The sequence below is a fragment of the Gymnodraco acuticeps genome, unplaced genomic scaffold, assembly GCF_902827175.1.
Source record: "Gymnodraco acuticeps unplaced genomic scaffold, fGymAcu1.1, whole genome shotgun sequence".
NCBI lineage: Eukaryota > Metazoa > Chordata > Actinopteri > Perciformes > Bathydraconidae > Gymnodraco > Gymnodraco acuticeps.
This window is the reverse complement of record NW_022992319.1, coordinates 412,628-437,107: the sequence shown is the minus strand read 5'-3', so window position 1 is coordinate 437,107 and position 24,480 is coordinate 412,628. Positions and strand designations below refer to the sequence as shown.

Below are 24,480 nucleotides of genomic sequence, written 5' to 3'. Positions count from 1 at the left end.
TAGGGATGCACGATATTGGTTTTTTGAAACCTATACCGATAATACAAAAACAATTACGCAACTAATTATTTTAACGCGATTAACGCATGTGTATTTTTTGTCCTCGGCCGCCCCGTAGTTTCAGAGCGCATCGAGTTTAAAATACCATCTACAAGCTGATGCTGACAGCCCCGCTCCTGCCGCCCGCTTGTGGCAGACCACACTTCCACGCTCACCGACTGGCCATCTGGAGGACCGGGAGGGTGTGTGTATGTGTGGCCCGAGCGAGCGAGAGAGAGACCTTACGTGCATTGTTGTTGTTAGCATCTGGTGCTAGCTAGCTGAGCTAACGGATATAAGGAGCTGTTTAAATGAAAACAGAGGAGCGACATTTCGCCACAACTGCGCCGAGCACTTGACTTTATGCAGGAAGCCAGACAGTGGGACATTGTACGAAAAGTCAGCACACTCAGCACGGATAGTGCAACATGATTGCAGCGTCCAGGCAGCTCCCGTTCGAGCATATGCCTCGAGTTGCACATAGCTCCAACGCCCATACCACCGACGACATGTTTGTTTACTGTCCTGGCTTCACGGCCGCACACCATTTACGTCACAGCCAGGCATGAGTTAGGGAGCGCTGGATTTGTGAAGAACTCCCCTCTTCCTAAACCACTAATACCACAGTACTGGCAAAACGGGAGGAGCCGAGTGAAAAACAAGCGCCCCTCATCCCAATCCACCCACACCGCAGTATTCTTTCTTTTTTTTACCCAAAAAATATATTGTATATTATCGGGGCTATTAATACTGGTATCGGGTTTATCGGGATGACGTCATAATTCCTAATATCGGGCCGATAATTATCGTGCATCCCTACTGAAAATCCATTCAATCACATGGACATCAAAACACAAAGCAAAGCTCAATGAAAGTGGATTAAAGTAATAATTCTGAACACAGAGATGTTAAAATGAGCTCAAGCTGTCGTTCAAAAACAATCAGTACATCTTGAAATCAGCTCTGAAGCTTCAGCATGAAGACAATATAAGGAAGGAAACAAGAGTTAAAAGCTGTTTACAGTGACATCCAGTGGTTTATTAGATCAAGACTAAAATGAAATAATATGTCATTCAGAATGAGTGTATAATCTTCCACTCCTGATGATAGATGTAGACGTTGTTGATCAGTGGAGTCTGATGGAGGCAGAAGTGTTGCTCAAACTCCATCAGGAGGTCTGATGTTTTCATAGTTCACTGTACCATCATCTACATCATAACGCACCTGAGGAAAACAACAACAACAGCAACAACAACAACAACAACAACAACAACAACAACAACAACAACAACAACAACACTGAGTTGGTTACAAAGGATTTCAAAGTAAAACACAGTTCGCAGTTGAGTCAGCAGACCCTGAACGCACCATCAGTTCCCGTCTGATCTGATTTAATCTTCTGACTTCTGCACAGTTTGCTTTGAAACTAGATTTGATCCTGCACGTTATTCACAGTAACAAACACATTGTTTTCTAAAACAACAGAACTATTAGCATTGCTAAAAGCCACTAGTGTGAAGGTGGGGAAATCCTCTGATGTAATTCAGGGGAATCAGTCCTTTAGTCTGAACTCATCATGTTCAGTTGTTACTGACAGGTTCAAAGAGGTGTTGATTCAGATCTAGGTCTCTCTGCACTTTGTGTCTGTGTTTATCAGTTCATAACGAAGAGCAGAGACGTGCACACATAGACTCTAGGTAGTGCTTGAGCACCTGCCCGTTTTGCCCTCTGGACAGCAATGTGCCCTTTTGAAAGTTCGTTTTTTACAGTTTTTTTTTTTTTTACAGTGTACTGTATGTGGCTCATGGTAACATCGATCAATTCTGGATTAAAAGCTTCTAATATATACAACAATGCCCCAAATGCGCGTTGTAATTTTGTCAGACATCCCCACACGTGCCCCGCGGCACTCCCGTACGTGCTCTGGCTGCAGCCCCTCCCTTCCCTGCTCTCAACGTGAGAGCTGACAGTCAGTCAGTCAGACAGGCCACGGCGGGTGTGTGGTGCAGTAGCACCCAGCAACACGATTAAAAGTGCCCTAGTGACGACCAAGTAACCACCAGGTAACAATACAACGAGTGTATTGTTTAATCCCCTAAATCAGATGCCAAACTAAACTATACAGGGTTCGTACGGTCATTGAAAACCTGGAAAAGTCATGGAAATTCAAAATGCAAATTCCAGGCCCTGGAAAAGTTATGGAAAACAATATTTTCCCCAAAGTTTTGAAAAAGTCATGGAAATGTAACTAAAGTTGCGTCAAATATAATTTACATTTGATCTAATCGCCGAAATAATCTGCGGTCGCGAGCTGTTATGTGCCATCATGACACGCATGGTGTTATTTTTTAATATATGAAGCGCGAGCTGTGTGCTCGAGTCTTCTTGCCTGCGTGATGTGAACTGAAAAGTTTTTCTGTCGCAATATCATTGTCACTATCTGCTAACGTTAGCTTTAGCCTTCGTTTTCTAATAGTTTTTTTCATAGGCTATAAACAGAGGTGGTATAAGTATAGAGATTGTAGGCTACTAGAGTAAAAGTAGAAGTACTCAGATCTTGTACTTTAGTAGAAGTACTCAGATCTTGTACTTAATAAAAGTAGAAGTACTCAGATCTTGTACTTGAGTAAAAGTAGAAGTACTCAGATCTTGCACTTAATAAAAGTAGAAGTACTCAGATCTTGTACTTGAGTAAAAGTAGAAGTACTCAGATCTTGTACTTGAGTAAAAGTAGAAGTACCAGAGTGTAGGAATACTCTGTTACAGTAAAAGTCCTGCATTCAAAATGTTCCTCAAGTGAAAGTAGAAAAGTATTGTAAAAATACTAAGAGGCATGAAAATACATTTTGAAAATGCTCAACAGTGCTGCCAAAATTATAAACTGACTGCTACACAATTAAAATAAATGCTTTTATATATTTCTATTAGATGTAACTCTTTGGCGTTTCTGTTATTATTACCTGCTGCTTTAGTTGTTCTGACTGCTAAAATCCTCTGTTATTCCTAATTTTAAAGCCGATATTCTGTGGGGTCGGGGGGCTCGGATCCTTGTCACCTTTTTCATACCTGATGAGTTTGCATCCCTGACTACAGTTGCTTTAGCGTGTAGAAGCTAGTAAGCCTACTATTTGATTTGTTTTAGATAGGCATCTGCATCAGACAGCATATGGTTATTGAAATAAATATAAATGCAATTACGACATACAAGATGTGCCTTTAATAAATCTCACACTACTAAGGCAGCCGGCGGTTCCACCAGGGGCGTCAATCCCGGGGGGAGGGGGGATTTCGTCCCCCCCTTAGCTTCAGATTGGACCCCCCTAAGTCATTTAGAATAATACAAATAAATGTTAAAATAATTAATTTTTTGATAATAAATCAGTAAAATCAGGCAAAAATAAGATTTAAATAACATAACCCTAACCTAACCCTAAAACCGAAATAAAGTAACCAAAAACCGAAAAGAAACTAACAAAATCCGCCATTATCCGGCAAATTTTTGCGCACAATTTCGGAGCGCACAATTTCGGAGCGCACAATTTCGGCGCGACCGCCACGACGACTCAGAAGGTGCCCTTTTTTTTTCTCGAGCACCTGCCCCTATAAATGTCTGTGCACGCCACTGACAAAGAGAGAGTCAAAACAGTTCAGTATTTGATGTAAAAACTCACATTGATTTCATCCATCTGTGTTTGCTTCTCTGAGAAGAAAGAAGAGAAAGTCGACTTTTATTTCCACAATTCAAAAAAGCGTTTAAGTTTAATCTGTGAATGTTCTCACCTTTAGCTCTCGTCCATATGTTGACCGCCACGACAATCATTATGAGAGCGGCTAAACCCACAGACACGAGGACGAGCCTCAAGTGACCTGGAGAGAGAATATTATGTTTTACAGATATATATATATTTTGTACATTTACTTTTTTTTAATAGAAACGGAGATGTTTTGAAATGTATATACATGTAATCACGTTGAATACCAATCAGTGCAAATACGTGATTTTATTTCTTAACAAAATGTATATCATTAAGAAGAAAAAAAAACATTTTAAAACAAACCAGAATAGTCTTTGATTTAAGATAAATATTTAAGCAATCTTCATATATATAAACCAATAATAATTTACTACATCTCTTTAAATGTTTTGCTTTGAACTTTACTGAAAGGTTTTGTTTTAGAAAGTGAGTTGATTAAACGTTTTCTTTATGTGTTCCATGTGTATGGGGGACAGAAGACAAAGAGATTCTAGAGACAGATAACGCACAGATGCTGAGACTCTTGTAGTTCAGCTGAACCTTCAGAGATGAGGTTAAAAGCTGAGATACTTACATTACATGTAGGTGCTAAAAAAAGAACGTGTTACTTTTGGTACAAAAACTGCATCCAAAAAAACACGTCATCTGCAACGAGTTTGACAGAATAAACCAGAAAGACTTATTTAAAGGACCAAATAATAATTCTCTCCAGAGATTTCAACCGCAGCTCAAAGAGGAGATGTGAAGCATCGAAACAATACGAAATATTTGAGGTACCATAAACTGTATGTGTTTAAGGTTGCTGATACTGTCTAGTTTTTACCTGAGTTCTTGATGGTGGGACTTGATGTAACTGCTGCTGTTGTTGTTGATGTTGTTGCTGCTTGTTTGTCCTCATCTGAAAAAGATGAACACAACTCTTCAGAAGTTATATGTTTACCTTATATTGTGACGTAATGTTTAAACTTAATTAAATCAGATAAACACCCTTTTTATGTAATTTGTCACACCACTTTAAAGTGACTTTAAACAATCTGATAAAAACATTTCTCACCTGAGGACTGAGGCCTGAAGGTCTGCACGTTGCCATCATCAGCTGTTACTGAGCAAGTAAATAACTCAGACCTTTGTCTGGAACCATAATGAGAAGTCTGAAATGTCACAGAAGCATTGCAGTCAGACGCTGATGTCTTTATATCCTTGTTGTCTTTATCCACATCTCGACCCTGAAGCAGCCACTTCACTTTGTGTCTACAACTAACACGTGTCGTCACAGAGCAGAGTAACGTCACCTCATCGTTGTTCTGATGCTCAGTCACTGAAGATGGAGATATGTGAGAGAAAGATAATAATTAACTTCACCACTGTAATAATAATAATTGTAATGTTTTAGTATTTTGCTCTACAGAGAAAGTTTGGAAACATTATGATGGAAATACTCACTGGTAACAACAGACAGAAGAACCAGAGAGTCTGAACCTGGCTGTTGATCAGCTTTGTACTGTCTGCAGGTGTATTGACCAGCATCCTCCTCTGTGACCTTCTTTACAACCAGAGAACAATTATCCGTAACTCTCAGTCTGTCTGATTGAGCATGGTTACCAATCTGCCCACGTCCAACCAGCACTACTGTGCTTCTTGAATCACTTAAGAACCAGGTAGTACCACCACATTTATCCTGATCATGTCTGACATTGTTACACGGCAAAGTGGCTTCATCTCCAGCTCTGACAGAGAGGTAGAGGTTGTCCAATTGCTGTCCAATTGCAGCCCCTGAATAAACGAGAGAGAGAAATATAAAGAATACAGAGAAATAAAAATGTTCATTTGAGACACAACAAAAGTTTCCCTATGTGTCTAAAAGTTGCCTTCCCCTCTTTGGAAGACAAACAGACCACTTCTCTGTCTTTGTTAAAAGGAGGTTAGGTAATAAAGTAACATTCATGATGACTAAATTACCTTTTTTAACGTTTCTAAATAAATACATGTTGTAGGAATCCTTACCTGTAAACTGAAGCAGCAGAATGAGAAGTGAAGACTTTTGAATCCGTTTGAACTCGTCCATCGTGTCTCTTGTATTCGTGTAAGTCTCTAGACCGGCTGCCTCTCAAAGAGAAATGTTGAATGTACTTCCTATTATCAGAAATGTGCCACTTCCTCAAAGAAGCTCCGTCTTCTTTTCTCTTCTACTTTTTTTGTTAGTTCTCCTCAAAGCAGAGACTCAGTCAGGATGAGCGCATGTCACTTCCTGTGGGTTTACTTTAATAACATTCATATAAAAAACACAACCATATAAGCACATTTCAAGCAACTATATCGTTTGTTTTTTACCAGCGGAGCAATGATAACAAGAATATTTTGTAAATTACAACATTAAAGCGACCCGACCACGGATAAGCCGGAGAAGAAGGATGGATGGATGGACAACATTAAAAGGTAATAGTAATTCACTTCCAGATTATAAATCACATCTCCTTCCTGTCCAGTGGAAACCACGTATCTCCTTATTGGTGATTCGTCTTTGTTTTAAACTCATGAAAACTTGACTGTTTAGAGATACAGTACATGGTTGTCAAAGGACAAAGCTAACATGATGATTGTATATAATATGATGCATTGCTGTAGATTAAATATCCAACAATCACAAAAAGGCGGGAAAACACAAAGACAGGAAGTGACATCAGAGATTACCAAAGGACAGTGTTTTTACAAAATAAAACAGGAAGTACAAAGAGCAACGTCATGATCAAGACACTGTTAGTAGGAACCACAGAACACAGTGTAGAATTAAGATTAACATGTATTTATGTGCAGATTGTATTGTTGCATCAGGAATAACAAAGATAAATTGTACTTTCTACATTAAGGCTGAAAACCCGTTCAATCACATGGACATCAAAACACATGTTAACAGCTAAGCTAAATGAAAGTGGATTAAAATAATGTTTTTATACACATATATATTCAAATGAGCTCAAGCTGCTTTAGCTCTAATAGCAATCAGTACATCTTCAAAAAGCTCTGAGACTTTCAGCTGGAAGATAATAGAAACTTCTCTCTGCTTCCTCTATCTCTTGTTCTGATGAAAAGTTGATGAAATAGTGAGTTAGCTGAGAAGTGATGCGTCTACTTCCTCTCATAAGTGTGATGTCAACTTCTCAAAGTGACTTTAGACTATTTTCAAAAATAGTCAAACACAATTGTTGGTTCTTTTTTTATTTTCAGATTCTAATGTCAACAGATATAACAAAGAGAAAACTTACTTTCTACATTAAGGCTGAAAATTAGGGATGCACGATATTGGTTTTTTGAAACCGATACCGATAATACAAAAACAATTACGCAACTAATTATTTTAACGCGATTAACGCATGTGTATTTTTTGTCCTCGGCCGCCCCGTAGTTTCAGAGCGCATCGAGTTTAAAATACCATCTACAAGCTGATGCTGACAGCCCCGCTCCTGCCGCCCGCTTGTGGCAGACCACACTTCCACGCTCACCGGCAGGCACCGACTGGCCATCTGGAGGACCGGGAGGGTGTGTGCTGTGTGGCCCGAGCGAGCGAGAGAGAGACCTTACGTGCATTGTTGTTGTTAGCATCTGGTGCTAGCTAGCTGAGCTAACGGATATAAGGAGCTGTTTAAATGAAAACAGAGGAGCGACATTTCGCCACAACTGCGCCGAGCACTTGACTTTATGCAGGAAGCCAGACAGTGGGACATTGTACGAGAAGTCAGCATACTCAGCACGGATAGTGCGCAACATGATTGCAGCGTCCAGGCAGCTCCCGTTCGAGCATATGCCTTGAGTTGCACATAGCTCCAACGCCCATACCACCGACGACATGTTTGTTTACTGTCCTGGCTTCACGGCCGCACACCATTTACGTCACAGCCAGGCACGAGTTAGGGAGCGCTGGATTTGTGAAGAACTCCCCTCTTCCTAAACCACTAATACCACAGTACTGGCAAAACGGGAGGAGCCGAGTGAAAAACAAGCGCCCCTCATCCCAATCCACCCACACCGCAGTATTCTTTCTTTTTTTTACCTAAAAAATATATTGTATATTATCGGGGCTATTAATACTGGTATCGGGTTTATCGGGATGACGTCATAATTCCTAATATCGGACCGATAATTATCGGGCATCCCTACTGAAAATCCATTAAATCACATGAACATCAAAACACAAAGCAAAGCTCAATGAAAGTGGATTAAAGTAATAATTCTGAACACAGAGATATTAAAATGAGCTCAAGCTGTCGTTCAAAAACAGTCAGTACATCTTGAAATCAGCTCTGAACCTTCAGCATGAAGACAATATAAGGAAGGAAACAAGAGTTAAAAGCTGTTTACAGTGACACCCAGTGGTTTATTAGATCAAGACTAAAGTGAAATAATATGTCATTCAGAATGAGTGTATAATCTTCCACTCCTGATGATAGATGTAGACGTTGTTGATCAGTGGAGTCTGATGGAGGCAGAAGTGTTGCTCAAACTCCATCAGGAGGTCTGATGTTTTCATAGTTCACTGTACCATCATCTACATCATAACGCACCTGAGGAAAACAACAACAACAACAACAACAGCAACAACAACAACAACAACAACAACAACAACAACAACAACAACAACAACACTGAGTTGGTTACAAAGGATTTCAAAGTAAAACACAGTTCACAGTTGAGTCAGCAGACCCTGAACGCACCATCAGTTCCCGTCTGATCTGATTTAATCTTCTGACTTCTGCACAGTTTGCTTTGAAACTAGATTTGATCCTGCACGTTATTCACAGTAACAAACACATTGTTTTCTAAAACAACAGAACTATTAGCATTGCTAAAAGCCACTAGTGTGAAGGTGGGGAAATCCTCTGATGTAATTCAGGGGAATCAGTCCTTTAGTCTGAACTCATCATGTTCAGTTGTTACTGACAGGTTCAAAGAGGTGTTGATTCAGATCTAGGTCTCTCTGCACTTTGTGTCTGTGTTTATCAGTTCATAACGAAGAGCAGAGACGTGCACACATAGACTCTAGGTAGTGCTTGAGCACCTGCCCGTTTTGCCCTCTGGACAGCAATGTGCCCTTTTGAAAGTTCGTTTTTTACAGTTTTTTTTTTTTTACAGTGTACTTGAGTATGTGGCTCATGGTAACATCGATCAATTCTGGATTAAAAGCTTCTAATATATACAACAATGCCCCAAATGCGCGTTGTAATTTTGTCAGACATCCCCACACGTGCCCCGCGGCACTCCCGTACGTGCTCTGGCTGCAGCCCCTCCCTTCCCTGCTCTCAAAGTGAGAGCTGACAGTCAGTCAGTCAGACAGGCCACGGCGGGTGTGTGGTGCAGTAGCACCCAGCAACACGATTAAAAGTGCCCTAGTGACGACCAAGTAACCACCAGGTAACAAATACAACGAGTGTATTGTTTAATCCCCTAAATCAGATGCCAAACTAAACTATACAGGGTTCGTACGGTCATTGAAAACCTGGAAAAGTCATGGAAATTCAAAATGCAAATTCCAGGCCCTGGAAAAGTTATGGAAAACAATATTTTCCCCAAAGTTTTGAAAAAGTCATGGAAATGTAACTAAAGTTGCGTCAAATATAATTTACATTTGATCTAATCGCCGAAATAATCTGCGGTCGCGAGCTGTTATGTGCCATCATGACACGCATGGTGTTATTTTTTAATATATGAAGCGCGAGCTGTGTGCTCGAGTCTTCTTGCCTGCGTGATGTGAACTGAAAAGTTTTTCTGTCGCAATATCATTGTCACTATCTGCTAACGTTAGCTTTAGCCTTCGTTTTCTAATAGTTTTTTTCATAGGCTATAAACAGAGGTGGTATAAGTATAGAGATTGTAGGCTACTAGAGTAAAAGTAGAAGTACTCAGATCTTGTACTTAATAAAAGTAGAAGTACTCAGATCTTGTACTTGAGTAAAAGTAGAAGTACTCAGATCTTGTACTTGAGTAAAAGTAGAAGTACCAGAGTGTAGGAATACTCTGTTACAGTAAAAGTCCTGCATTCAAAATGTTCCTCAAGTGAAAGTAGAAAAGTATTGTAAAAATACTAAGAGGCATGAAAATACATTTTGAAAATGCTCAACAGTGCTGCCAAAATTATAAACTGACTGCTACACAATTAAAATAAATGCTTTTATATATTTCTATTAGATGTAACTCTTTGGCGTTTCTGTTATTATTACCTGCTGCTTTAGTTGTTCTGACTGCTAAAATCCTCTGTTATTCCTAATTTTAAAGCCGATATTCTGTGGGGTCGGGGGGCTCGGATCCTTGTCACCTTTTTCATACCTGATGAGTTTGCATCCCTGACTACAGTTGCTTTAGCGTGTAGAAGCTAGTAAGCCTACTATTTGATTTGTTTTAGATAGGCATCTGCATCAGACAGCATATGGTTATTGAAATAAATATATATGCAATTACGACATACAAGATGTGCCTTTAATAAATCTCACACTACTAAAGCAGCCGGCGGTTCCACCAGGGGCGTCAATCCCGGGGGGAGGGGGGATTTCGTCCCCCCCTTAGCTTCAGATTGGACCCCCCTAAGTCATTTAGAATAATAAAAATAAATGTTAAAATAATTAATTTTTTGATAATAAATCAGTAAAATCAGGCAAAAATAAGATTTAAATAACATAACCCTAACCTAACCCTAAAACCGAAATAAAGTAACCAAAAACCGAAAAGAAACTAACAAAATCCGCCATTATCCGGCAAATTTTTGCGCACAATTTCGGAGCGCACAATTTCGGAGCGCACAATTTCGGAGCGCACAATTTCGGCGCGACCGCCACGACGACTCAGAAGGTGCCCTTTTTTTTTCTCGAGCACCTGCCCCTATAAATGTCTGTGCACGCCACTGACGAAGAGAGAGTCAAAACAGTTCAGTATTTGATGTAAAAACTCACATTGATTTCATCCATCTGTGTTTGCTTCTCTGAGAAGAAAGAAGAGAAAGTCGACTTTACTTTCCACAATTCCAAAAAGCGTTTAAGTTTAATCTGTGAATGTTCTCACCTTTAGCTCTCGTCCATATGTTGACCGCCACGACAATCATTATGAGAGCGGCTAAACCCACAGACACGAGGACGAGCCTCAAGAGACCTGGAGAGAGAATATTATGTTTTACAGATATATATATATTTTGTACATTTACTTTTTTTTAATAGAAACGGAGATGTTTTGAAATGTATATACATGTAATCACTTTGAATACCAATCAGTGCAAATACGTGATTTTATTTCTTAACAAAATGTATATCATTAAGAAGAAAAAAAAACATTTTAAAACAAACCAGAATAGTCTTTGATTTAAGATAAAGATTTAAGCAATCTTCATATATATAAACCAATAATAATTTACTACATCTCTTTAAATGTTTTGCTTTGAACTTTACTGAAAGGTTTTGTTTTAGAAAGTGAGTTGATTAAACGTTTTCTTTATGTGTTCCATGTGTATGGGGGACAGAAGACAAAGAGATTCTAGAGACAGATAACGCACAGATGCTGAGACTCTTGTAGTTTAGCTGAACCTTCAGAGATGAGGTTAAAAGCGGAGATACTTACATTACATGTAGGTGCTAAAACAAGAACGTGTTACTTTTGGTACAAAAACTGCATCCAAAAAAACACGTCATCTGCAACGAGTTTGACAGAATAAACCAGAAAGACTTATTTAAAGGACCAAATAATAATTCTCTCCAGAGATTTCAACCGCAGCTCAAAGAGGAGATGTGAAGCATCGAAACAATACGAAATATTTGAGGTACCATAAACTGTATGTGTTTAAGGTTGCTGATACTGTCTAGTTTTTACCTGAGTTCTTGATGGTGGGACTTGATGTAACTGCTGCTGTTGTTGTTGATGATGTTGTTGCTGCTTGTTTGTCCCCATCTGAACAAGATGAACACAACTCTTCAGAAGTTATATGTTTACCTTATATTGTGACGTAATGTTTAAACTTAATTAAATCAGATAAACACCCTTTTTATGTAATTTGTCACACCACTTTAAAGTGACTTTAAACAGTCTGATAAAAACATTTCTCACCTGAGGACTGAAAGCTGAAGGTCTGCACGTTGCCATCATCAGCTGTTACTGAGCAAGTAAACAACTCAGACCTTTGTGTGGAACCATAATGAGAAGTCTGAAATGTCACAGAAGCATTGCAGTCAGACGCTGATGTCTTTATATCCTTGTTGTCTTCATCCACATCTCGACCCTGAAGCAGCCACTTCACTTTGTGTCTACAACTAACACGTGTCGTCACAGAGCAGAGTAACGTCACCTCATCGTTGTTCTGATGCTCAGTCACTGAAGATGGAGATATGTGAGAGAAAGATAATAATTAACTTCACCACTGTAATAATAATAATTGTAATGTTTTAGTATTTTGCTCTACAGAGAAAGTTTGGAAACATTATGATGGAAATACTCACTGGTAACAACAGACAGAAGAACCAGAGAGTCTGAACCTTGTTGTTCTCCTGATCTGAACTGTCTGCAGGTGAAAGGACCAGCATCCTCCTCTGTGACCTTCTTTATAACCAGAGAACATTTCTCTGTAACTCTCAGTCTGTCTGATTTAGCTCTAGCTTCTTCACCAATCTGCCCACCTCTAACCAGGACTGCTGTGCTTCCTGAATAACTTAAGAGCCAGGTAGTACTCTCACATTGATCCTGATCATTAAACACATTGTTACACGGCAAAGTGGCTTCATCTCCAACTCTGACAGAGAGGTAGAGGTCACGCTGTCCAATTGCAGCCCCTGAATAAACGAGAGAGAGAAATATAAAGAATACAGAGAAATAAAAATGTTCATTTGAGACACAACAAAAGTTTCCCTATGTGTCTAAAAGTTGCCTTCCCCTCGTTGGAAGACAAACTGACCACTTCTCTGTCTTTGTTAAAAGGAGGTTAGGTAATAAAGTAACATTCATGATGACTAAATTACCTTTTTTAACGTTTCTAAATAAATACATGTTGTAGGAATCCTTACCTGTAAACTGAAGCAGCAGAATGAGAAGTGAAGACTTTTGAATCCGTTTGAACTCGTCCATCGTGTCTCTTGTATTCGTGTAAGTCTCTAGACCGGCTGCCTCTCAAAGAGAAATGTTGAATGTACTTCCTATTATCAGAAATGTGTCACTTCCTCAAAGAAGCTCCGTCTTCTTTTCTCTTCTACTTTTTTTGTTAATTCTCCTCTCAGCAGAGACTCAGTCAGGATGAGCGCATGTCACTTCCTGTGGGTTTACTTTAATAACATTCATATAAAAAACACAACCATATAAGCACATTTCAAGCAACTATATCGTTTGTTTTTTACCAGCGGAGCAATGATAACAAGAATATTTTGTAAATTACAACATTAAAGCGACCCGACCACGGATAAGCCGGAGAAGAAGGATGGATGGATGGACAACATTAAAAGGTAATAGTAATTCACTTCCAGATTATAAATCACATCTCCTTCCTGTCCAGTGGAAACCACGTATCTCCTTATTGGTGATTCGTCTTTGTTTTAAACTCATGAAAACTTGACTGTTTAGAGATACAGTACATGGTTGTCAAAGGACAAAGCTAACATGATGATTGTATATAATATGATGCATTGCTGTAGATTAAATATCCAACATTCACAAAAAGGCGGGAAAACACAAAGACAGGAAGTGACATCAGAGATGACAAAAGGACAGTGTTTTTACAAAATAAAACAGGAAGTACAAAGAGCAACGTCATGATAAAGACACTGTTAGTAGGAACCACAGAACACAGTGTAGAATTAAGATTAACATGTATTTATGTGCAGATTGTATTGTTGCATCAGGAATAACAAAGATAAATTGTACTTTCTACATTAAGGCTGAAAACCCGTTCAATCACATGGACATCAAAACACATGTTAACAGCTAAGCTAAATGAAAGTGGATTAAAATAATGTTTTTATACACATATATATTCAAATGAGCTCAAGCTGCTTTAGCTCTAATAGCAATCAGTACATCTTCAAAAAGCTCTGAGACTTTCAGCTGGAAGATAATAGAAGCTTCTCTCTGCTTCCTCTATCTCTTGTTCTGATGAAAAGTTGATGAAATAGTGAGTTAGCTGAGAAGTGATGCGTCTACTTCCTCTCATAAGTGTGATGTCAACTTCTCAAAGTGACTTTAGACTATTTTCAAAAATAGTCAAACACAATTGTTGGTTCTTTTTTTATTTTCAGATTCTAATGTCAACAGATATAACAAAGACAAAACTTACTTTCTACATTAAGGCTGAAAATTAGGGATGCACGATATTGGTTTTTTGAAACCGATACCGATAATACAAAAACAATTACGCAACTAATTATTTTAACGCGATTAACGCATGTGTATTGTTTGTCCTCGGCCGCCCCGTAGTTTCAGAGCGCATCGAGTTTAAAATACCATCTACAAGCTGATGCTGACAGCCCCGCTCCTGCCGCCCGCTTGTGGCAGACCACACTTCCACGCTCACCGACTGGCCATCTGGAGGACCGGGAGGGTGTGTGTATGTGTGGCCCGAGCGAGCGAGAGAGAGACCTTACGTGCATTGTTGTTGTTAGCATCTGGTGCTAGCTAGCTGAGCTAACGGATATAAGGAGCTGTTTAAATGAAAACAGAGGAGCGACATTTCGCCACAACTGCGCCGAGCACTTGACTTTATGCAGGAAGCCAGACAGTGGGACATTGTACGAGAAGTCAGCATACTCAGCACGGATAGTGCGCAACATGATTGCAGCGTCAAGGCAGCTCCGGTTCGAGCATATGCCTTGAGTTGCACATAGCTCCAACGCCCATACCACCGACGACATGTTTGTTTACTGTCCTGGCTTCACGGCCGCACACCATTTACGTCACAGCCAGGCATGAGTTAGGGAGCGCTGGATTTGTGAAGAACTCCCCTCTTCTTAAACCACTAATACCACAGTACTGGCAAAACGGGAGGAGCCGAGTGAAAAACAAGCGCCCCTCATCCCAATCCACCCACACCGCAGTATTCTTTCTTTTTTTTACCCAAAAAATATATTGTATATTATCGGGGCTATTAATACTGGTATCGGGTTTATCGGGATGACGTCATAATTCCTAATATCGGGCCGATAATTATCGGGCATCCCTACTGAAAATCCATTCAATCAAATGGACATCAAAACACAAAGCAAAGCTCAATGAAAGTGGATTAAAGTAATAATTCTGAACACAGAGATGTTAAAATGAGCTCAAGCTGTCGTTCAAAAACAATCAGTACATCTTGAAATCAGCTCTGAACCTTCAGCTGGAAGACAATATAAGGAAGGAAACAAGAGTTAAAAGCTGTTTACAGTGACATCCAGTGGTTTATTAGATCAAGACTAAAATGAAATAATATGTCATTCAGAATGAGTGTATAATCTTCCACTCCTGATGATAGATGTAGACGTTGTTGATCAGTGGAGTCTGATGGAGGCAGAAGTGTTGCTCAAACTCCATCAGGAGGTCTGATGTTTTCATAGTTCACTGTACCATCATCTACACCATAACGCACCTGAGGAAAACAACAACAACACTGAATTGGTTACAAAGGAAGTAAACACAGTTCACAGTTTAGTCAGCAGACCCTGAACGCACCATCAGTTCATCCCTTCCTCCCAAAAACCCTTGAACGCTTCACCCTTTATTGCCCACTTCCCTTTTTCCATTAATCCGTCTATCACTATATTCCTCCTTCCTGACATCCCTTCAACCCTTCATCCCTTTATACATCTCTTAGATTCTTCATCCCTCCTTCCCTACATCCCTTCATACATTCATCCCTTCCTCCCTGTATCCATCTTTCCCTAAATCCCTTCATCCCTTTAAACCTTTCATCCCTAATTCCCTTTGTCCCTTCATCCTTTTAGACCTCACTATACCTACATCCCTTCAACCACCCCTCAATTCTTTGAAAACTTCTCCCTTCATCCTCTCTCCCCGTCTCCCTCATCTCTTTCTATTTAAGTTTGATCTGATTCAACTGTTTACTGTCAACACGTTTGTCTTCTTATCCATAAAACTTACAATGTTTTCATCCGTCTGAGGTTTCTGTCCTGAAGAGGCAAAAGAGCATCAATGTAATCTTCCACAGTTAAAATCCAGGTTCATCAAAAGCTTGTTGTTCATAAAGTATAATGTGTGAATGTCCTCACCTTGAGTCCTCTTCCGTCTGCTGACAGCCACAGTGATTATTGTGAGTGCTGCAACAGCCACGATCACAACGATGATCCACCACCACCAACCTGGAAGAGGAATTCAAATCATAACATTTAGAGCTTAATAAAAAAGTACTTTTTGGTGATGATTCAGTTTTTCAGGTGTTTGTGTAACGGATTAACAAAACTCAACAAATCTTTAGTAGATAAACATGTTCTCCCCAGAGGAATGAAGGCTGAACGTTATCTAAATGTAATCACGTTGAATGCAAATCAGTGCAAAGATGTGATGTTATTTCTCGTGAAAATGTATTTCCTCATTTTAAAAAAGCAGCTTAAAACAAACCAATTAAAAGTCTTTGAAGAGAAAGATTTGTAATCAATCAATATTCATATATAAATATATAAATCAATAATCATTTACTTTAATTTAAGACTAGGGTTGTTATAAAAGTGAGTTAATTAAACTAATTTCCATAAAGAAAACAAAGAACAACCTGTAGCATCTTCAGTGATCACAGAAGCTGTCGTAGTGAAACCTGATCTGGAGTCGCTCTCTGTTGTTGTTGTTGTTGTTGTTGCTGTGTCCTCACCTGAACAGATGAACAAAGATCAACAAATGTTTCCATTGAAAACTGTCTTATGGGTAATTTATATTGTGATGTAATAATAAAACTTCAAATCATTGAATAAGTAAAAATATATGAGTTAAATAAGTCACTTTGAATGGCTCAACATGTTCTCATCTGAGGACTGAAGGCTGAACGTTATCTAAATGTAATCACGTTGAACGCAAATCAGTGCAAAGATGTGATGTTATTTCTCGTGGAAATGTATTTCCTCATTTTGAAAAGGCAGCTTAAGACAAACCAATTAAAAGTATTTGATTAATCAATATTCATATATAAATATATAAATCAATAATCATTTACTTTAATGTCAGACGAGTGTTGTTATAAAAGTGAGTTAGTTAAACTAATTTCCATAAGAAAACAAAGAACAACCTGTAGAATCTTCAGTGATCACAGAAGCTGTCGTAGGGAAACCTGATCTGGAGTCGCTCTCTGTTGTTGTTGTTGTTGTTGTTGTTGCTGCTGCTGCTGTGTCCTCACCTGAACAGATGAACAAAGATCAACAAATGTTTAACTTGCAAACTGTCTTATGGGTAATTTATATTGTGATGGAATAATAAAACTTAAAATCGTTAAATAAGTAAAAATATATGAGTTAATTAAGTCACTTTGAATGGCTCAACATGTTCTCATCTGAGGACTGAGGCCTGACGGGAAACACCTGCACTTCTCCTGTTCTGGATTCAGTTACTTCGCAAGTGAAAAACTTAAACCTTGATGTGCAACTAAAGAGAGAACTCAGAAAAGTCACAGAGGCAGAGCAGGAAGACTGTGATGTCTTTGTATATCTGTGATCTTTATCCACATCTTGACCCGGAAGCAGCCACTTCATTGTGAGTATACACCCTCTATATGTCTTCACAGAGCAGTGTTACGTCACCTCATCATTGTCCTGATGTTCAGTCACTGAAGATGGAGGTATGTGAGAGAAAGACATCAACAGTACAAAAAACATCATCACTGTAATCATAATTATTGTAATGTTTCATTGTAATCAGTGTATACGTCTAACCATAGAGTTTGGAAACATTATGATTTGAATACTCACTGGTATCAACAAACAGAAGAACCTGAGAGACTGAATCTTCTTGTTCTGGTCCTGATCTGAACTGTCTGCAGGTGTAACGACCAGCATCCTCCTCTGTGACCTTCTTTATAACCAGAGAACATTTCTCTGTAACTCTCAGTCTGTCTGATTTAGCATGGTTACCAATCTGCCCACGTCCAACCAGAATTACTGAATCACTGGAGAGCCATGAAGTACCATCACATTCATCCTGATCATGGATCACATAGTTGCACTGCAAAGTGGCTTCATCTCCAGCTCTGACCGAGAGGATGAGGAGATGCTGTCCAATTTCAGCCCCTGAATAAACAAGAGAGAAATATAAAGAATACAGAGGAATACAAATGTTCATTTACGACACAACAAAAGTTTCCCAATGTGTTCTAAAGTTGCCTTCCCCTCGTTGGAAGACAAACACACCACTTCTCTGTCTTTGTTAAAAGGAGGTTAGGTAATAAAGTAACATTCATTGTGTTTCTAAATATCATATACAGTACATGTTGTAGGAATGCTTACCTGTAAACTGAAGCAGCAGAACGAGAAATAAAGACATTTTAATCCGTTTGAACTCATCCATCGTGATTCTCCGTCTCTCGGCTTCCTCTATCTCTTGTTCTGATGAAATGTTCCTGAAACAATGCTTTAGCTGAGAGATGCTGCAACTGCTTCCTGTGTTAAGTATGATGCCTCCTCCTCAAAGTGAATGTATGTAACCGGTGTCGATTAGCGGTGTCTGCGTTGTGTTGATGTTGTTGATGGATGAGACCCGAGCCAGCATACAGTCGAGGCGATCTCCGTTTAGTCACTGACTATATACAACACATCAGTATTAAATTAGTCATCCCTCACAATGACTGCTCTCACGTGAAACACATTCACAAAAAGGGAAGAGGAAACGTAGAACGTACCTGACAATATAAAAGAAAATCAGTGTTATTAAATTGTTTTCTTCCCTCTCACCAACTCTTCTCATGTGGAACATTACAAATAATGGAAGAGGAAAATGTGAGGGACACGATATGTAGGGGGGGGAAGTCCCCACAACAATAATCTTCTGTGTACAGTGACTGAATTTTGGAGGTTCAGCCCACCAACGTTTAATAAATAAAGAACACAGCAGTATTAAATACAAAACACATAATTTGTGTGATTCTACTAAATGATTTATAAATAAATATTTAACACTAAACACCACTGCATATTTACAACTGTTACATTTAGACTATCTGGGATGTTTGTTTTCATTTCTTGTCAATCTCAAAACAGCCTAACGTCTTTTTTTCATTACATTGCATTTAGCTGACGCTTTTATCCAAAGCGACTTACAATAAGTGCGTTCGACCAACAAAATACAACCTTGAAGAAAACAGAATTATATAAGTACATCAGGTTTCATAGAGCCAAACATTTCAAGTGCTACTCAACTGGCTTTAGGTAAGCCAGCCCTTTATTAGTATATAAGTGCTTTGTTAGTAATTCTATCGCTCAAAGTGGAGTCGAAAGAGATGAGTTTTCAGTCTCCCCGGAAGGTGTGTAAGCTATCTGCTGTCCTGATTTCAATGGGGAGCTCATTCCACCATTTTGGAGCCAGGATAGCAAACCCACGTGTTTTTGCTGATGGGAACTTGGGTCCCCCTCGCAGTGCGGGTGCAGCGAGCTGTTTGGCTGATGCAGAGCGTAGTGCACGCGCTGGGGTGTACGGTTTAACCATGTCCTGGATGTACGAAGGGCCAGATCCATTCGCAGCATGGTACGCAAGTACCAGTGTCTTGAAGTGGATTCTAGCAGTTATCGGAAGCCAGTGAAGGGAGCGGAGGAGCGGAGTGGTGTGGGAGAATTTAGGAAGGTTGAAGACCAGACGAGCCGCTGCATTCTGGATGAGCTGCAGAGGTCGGATGGCACATGCAGGTAGACCAGCCAGGAGGGAGTTGCAGTAGTCTAGGCGTGAGATGACGAGAGCCTGGACCAGAACCTGCGTTGCTTTCTGGGTCAGCTGGGGACGTATCTTCCTGATGTTGTAAAGCGTGTATCTGCAGCAACGGGTTGTAGCAGCGATGTTTGCAGTGAAGGACAGTTTGTTATCTAGGGTCACACCCAGATTCCTTGCAGTCTGAGTCGGGGAAACAACTGAGGTGCCGATGTTGATTGTCAGGTCAAGAGTGGGACAATCTTTTCCCGGAAGGAAGAGCAGCTCAGTCTTGTCAAGGTTGAGCTTGAGGTGGTGAGCAGACATCCACTGAGAGATGTCAGCTAGACAAGCAGAGATGCGTGCGACGACCTGGGTCTCTGAGCAGGGAAAGGACAGAATTAATTGGGTGTCGTCAGCGTAGCAGTGGTATGAAAAACCATGCGGGCTAATGACTGATCCGAGCGAGTTTGTGTACAGGGAGAAGAGGAGGGGATCAAGAACAGAGCCCTGAGGGACACCTGTAGTTAATTGACAAGGGTCGGACTCGGACCCTCTCCAAGTTACCCTGTAGGTACGGTCTTTGAGGTATGAGGTGAGGAGGGAAAGTGCTGAGCCTGAAACTCCAAGTTTTTGGAGAGTGCGAAGGAGGATCTGATGATTCACTGTGTCGAATGCAGCAGACAGGTCCAACAGGATGATGACAGAGGAGAGGGATGCTGCTTTGGCAGTGTGCAGTTCCTCCGTGACAGCAATGAGAGCAGTTTCTGTGGAGTGACCTGCCTTGAAACCAGACTGGTGCGGATCCAGAAGGTTGTTCTGATGGAGATAACAGGAGAGTTGTTTAAAGACAGCGCGTTCAAGTGTTTTAGACAGGAACGGGAGTAGAGAGACAGGCCTGTAGTTTATAACATCAGACGGGTTGAGAGTGGGTTTCTTTAGGAGAGGGTTTACTCTTGAAGGGATAGGGTCCAGAGGACAGGTGGTAGGGCGGGCAGAGGTAATGAGGGTAAGAACCTCACTTGGAGAGAGAGGGGAAAAGGAGGTTAGTGTGTGGGTGGAAGGAGGGTCAGACTTTCTCCTGCTATGAGAAACATGTAAGGCCATCTGCTGACATTGTAGTTGATATATGGAAACGCTAGCTACTTTGTTAGCCCAGTTAGCACTGAGTCAATGGCTTGTTCAGTGTAATATGCCAACCTACTGTACTATGAACAAAAGCTAGTGGTTCATATTAGGCTAGCAAGAACATGTTTAGAATTGCAATCTTATACGGGTATGTCTGCTACGTTTCGGTCATTCTTTTTAGCTGGCATGAAAACAATGTTTTCCCTAGCATCTCAAGCTCTTGGTAGCCTTCTTGTTTAGCTCCGTAGCATACATGCTAGGAACGCCAACTATAATGTAATTAAGTTTCGCGACTGACCGTACGGTAAATAACCCGGAGTATACTGTCTATGAGTATTTTGTGTGTGATTGCAGACATTTTCCAGCTATGAGATACATGTAAGGCCATCTGCCAACATTGGAGTTTCTATATGGAAACGCTAGCAACTTAGTTAGCCCAGTTAGCACTGTGTCAATGGCTTAGCAGCCCGAACAACGTTTATCCATTTACACAGTCGTTACACATACCGTGTTTATTTTAAACATCATAAATACACAAACAACAATGAATACTTACAGGTTGTGTACCCGAATCTCCCGCTGGTCCAAACCAAGTAGGAACAGCATCGTTCTTCAGTGCCCTACGCTGTGCATATCCGGCATGAATCGCTGAAAGGTTTGGGAAGCTTTGTTTCGTGAAAGGCTGGCAGAGGGTGCGGCCATAGCTCTGGGCGTGGCTACTGGGTATCCCGACGTAGCGATACCCAGGAAGTAAACAATGGAACATGAGAAATCTCCAACGAGGCGTTTTGGGGAGGTATTTTCTGTGTTAGAGTTTTACTCGCTACAGGGTGTACTTTGAGGGTTTGTGACTCTGCAGATCGTTTACATGCAGAAAAACCTTCATAACACACAAGGGGATGGGTAATAACCGGAAAAGCATGACATGGACCTTTAATACTTCTCCTCAGTTGGGCCTGAAGCTAACTGAGGAAAGTAGCGCCAGAGTTCTAAATAATACAATTAACATGTTCTTTTAACAGATATACATTTATCCATGGTGGCAAATTCGGTTTTTCTTTGTAAATTAAAATATAAAAATATAACCATTAATTTACCCTTGCAAAACAAACAATACAATTTACAGTTACAAAACACAAAAAGAATACCCACATACCTGTGCAAAACAGAATATAATTAAAGCAGGAAATGGCTTCATCAGCTTTCTAACTCAACACCTTCAGTGGAAGAAAACAACCACATGTTAGGTTAGCATAGCTAAACTTTAGAAAGCTCACAACCACTGTTTGAAGCGCTGCACATTATATAAACTACAGTTACACACGGCAAAATATAGACATTAACTGCAAACAAGTTTGGCTTGTGTGAAGTGTAACATTAAACAATCTATTAACCAGAGATGTGGACTCGAGTCACATGACTTGGACTCGAGTCACCAATTTGATGACTTTGGACTCGACTTGACAAAATCACAAAACACTTGCGACTCGACTTGGACTTGAACACCAATGACTCGGGACTTGACTTGGACTTGAGCCTTCTGACTTGAGCTGCCTTGCTAATTTAGTTCAGGGGTCTCCAACACGCCGATCGCGAGATGCCGCGAGAAGAGCAGACTCTCGTCGGGGAGAGCAGCATCTTCAGCCGCTGCAACTCTTGCTGTGAATCCATGCAGGCAGGGAAGGGTCTTTATTTTGCTGAGCCACCATGCGGCCAATCATATGTGAGGACTAGGATCATACCATTATGTGAAAGAAGGGTGGGGGGCAGACGCTCCAAAGACAGCAGGTGTAGTGGTACAGGCCAGCTACAGAGCGACAGGGAGACGGGGAGCCGGATTTAAATGCAAGCGCGTCGGAAAAAGTCAAGAAATTTGCGAAAACCGAAAAAAGAAGCAGCAACTGGCTGCATTTCAATGATATTGGAGAAAGCAAAGCTGAGTGCAGGATTTGTAAAATGAAAATAACCTTCAGAGCAGGGTTTTTATTTTGGTAACCACTCAGGATTTATTGCCAGAGGTGGGAGAAGTTCAGATCTTGTACTTGAGTAAAAGTACCAGAGTGTAGGAATCAGAGGTGGGAGTAAGTCCTACATGTGCAAGTCATGAGCAAGTCTCAAGTCTTGACCTACAAGTATCAAGCAAGTCCCAAGTCACTGTGGTGAGAGTCAAGCAAGTCAAGTCAAGTCATTGCTCAGGTCAAGCAAGTCAAGTCAAGTCATACGAAATTCTGATGAATTGAAAACAGTTAAAAGACAGTGGTTATGAAAATGGATTGAACCCACACTATGATCTTCATTACATACACAGTTAATCATTTGAAACCTAATTTAGACCGATGACAATCATATTAGATTCATATTAACCCTAGAACTGCAGACAATATAGCTAGGACTCAAAAAGTCTGTTCAAAAAGGCATAATTCCAGGTAAGAAAATCATATATGGCATTTGCCATTAGACATATTTAATTTACATTTCTGTTAACACTAGAACCGCCAACAGCGTCAGCACCTACATAGATATCATTTTCAAATCATTTAATTTGTTCCTCTTCATCATTTCCTTATAACCTAAGTAGGACGATTTAAAACTCAGTTAATTGGGTTCATTTAGAAATTGCTTCAGTTTATCATCATGACAGATCAAAAAGTTCAGATTCATTTTACAATAAATCAAGGAATGATGCACTTCTACAAACAAAAACAACATAATTAAAACATTTAAACAAACTACTAAAAGTAGATGAACTACATTATTCAAACCTTTACAGTAACTTCTGATAATAACCAGTGTTGTGCTAGTTACTGAAAACCAGTAACTAGTTACCATTACTAGTTACTTCATGTCAAAAGTAACTCAGTTACTTTACTAGTTACTTACACCCAAAAGTAATGCGTTACTGTGAAAAGTAACGTTTTAGTTAGTTGAAACAAGGGCTCCCATTAATGCCCTTATAGCCTTCATTTCAGTACTGTTATTGCATTGGAGAATAATACAATCTGTTGATCAACTTGACATGCATTATATGCAATCTGGATTGCATCGATATTAGCTGGCTTTCCATTTTGTATATTCTTTCTCCAGGTAGTTGGAAAAAGTGTTCCGTCCCATATGCCGTGTGCCGCCCGGACATGCTATCATGCTAACTAGCTCCCTGAAAGCGGGTGACTCCACTGTAGCAATAGCCTGCATGTGTTCTACAACATACCGTGCAATGGCTTTATCGACTTTTCCCTGGCTAGCAGTCCCTTGGTTAAAATCCAGCCGCTGTTGCTTAGGTGGAGGTGGAGTGGCGTCGGCTGAGTCTCTGTGGTCTTAGCTACTAGCTTCGTAGCATGTTGTTTTTGCAGATGTTTTAAGAGATTTGAATTACTGGTTTGGGCAGTAGATAGGATCTTTGACCCGCCAAGACACAACTTACATTTAACTAAAACGTTCTTTTCTTTGTGCTCGACAAAAGTGAAATAGTGAGAATATCTCCAGGTGGAGAAACTAGACTTGAGCTCCGCCGCCGCCATGACAGTCTTGTTAGTAAACAACACAAACACGCCCACAGCCCGTCTCCGCATGTGACACAGGAAGTATCGAAGTACATTTACTCAAGTACTGTACTTAAGTACAGTTCTCATCTCTGTTCGCCTGGCTGTTGACTATATAAAAAAACTAACGCAGTAACGGAGTAACGCACCATGTAGTAACGGTAACTGAATTTAAAAGAATTTAAATGCTTTAGAGT

General features: G+C 40.1%; 2 protein-coding genes and 2 long non-coding RNA genes across 4 annotated transcripts in view; all 4 read right to left on the bottom strand.

Annotated features, from left to right (window-relative positions):
* The window catches only part of LOC117541260, a 38,767-nt gene extending 25,774 nt beyond the window's left edge, over positions 1-12,993 (bottom strand). The window contains exons 1-3 of the mRNA XM_034208443.1: positions 12,824-12,993; positions 12,263-12,592; positions 11,874-12,137 (exon numbers count right to left, since the gene is read on the bottom strand). Of these exons, the coding sequence (XP_034064334.1) occupies positions 11,874-12,137; positions 12,263-12,592; positions 12,824-12,884 (655 nt within the window). The 5' untranslated portion in view covers positions 12,885-12,993. The remainder of the gene's footprint in view (positions 1-11,873; positions 12,138-12,262; positions 12,593-12,823) is intronic.
* Positions 1,056-3,902, bottom strand: LOC117541265. The gene is made up of 3 exons (XR_004568287.1): positions 3,820-3,902; positions 3,711-3,739; positions 1,056-1,263 (listed from the first exon to the last, which is right to left on the bottom strand). It is a non-coding gene; the product is annotated as an uncharacterized LOC117541265 (long non-coding RNA).
* LOC117541264 lies at positions 8,194-11,692 on the bottom strand. The gene is made up of 4 exons (XR_004568286.1): positions 11,640-11,692; positions 10,842-10,928; positions 10,733-10,761; positions 8,194-8,353 (listed from the first exon to the last, which is right to left on the bottom strand). It is a non-coding gene; the product is annotated as an uncharacterized LOC117541264 (long non-coding RNA).
* A 2,168-nt stretch (positions 12,994-15,161) lies between the features above and the next one.
* LOC117541262 overlaps positions 15,162-24,480 on the bottom strand; it is a 17,216-nt gene continuing 7,897 nt past the window's right edge. Inside the window, exons 2-9 of the mRNA XM_034208445.1 lie at positions 21,901-21,961; positions 18,227-18,618; positions 17,693-18,010; positions 17,017-17,124; positions 16,510-16,605; positions 16,010-16,099; positions 15,882-15,910; positions 15,162-15,369 (exon numbers count right to left, since the gene is read on the bottom strand). Of these exons, the coding sequence (XP_034064336.1) occupies positions 15,304-15,369; positions 15,882-15,910; positions 16,010-16,099; positions 16,510-16,605; positions 17,017-17,124; positions 17,693-18,010; positions 18,227-18,287 (768 nt within the window). The 5' untranslated portion in view covers positions 18,288-18,618; positions 21,901-21,961 and the 3' untranslated portion in view covers positions 15,162-15,303. The remainder of the gene's footprint in view (positions 15,370-15,881; positions 15,911-16,009; positions 16,100-16,509; positions 16,606-17,016; positions 17,125-17,692; positions 18,011-18,226; positions 18,619-21,900; positions 21,962-24,480) is intronic.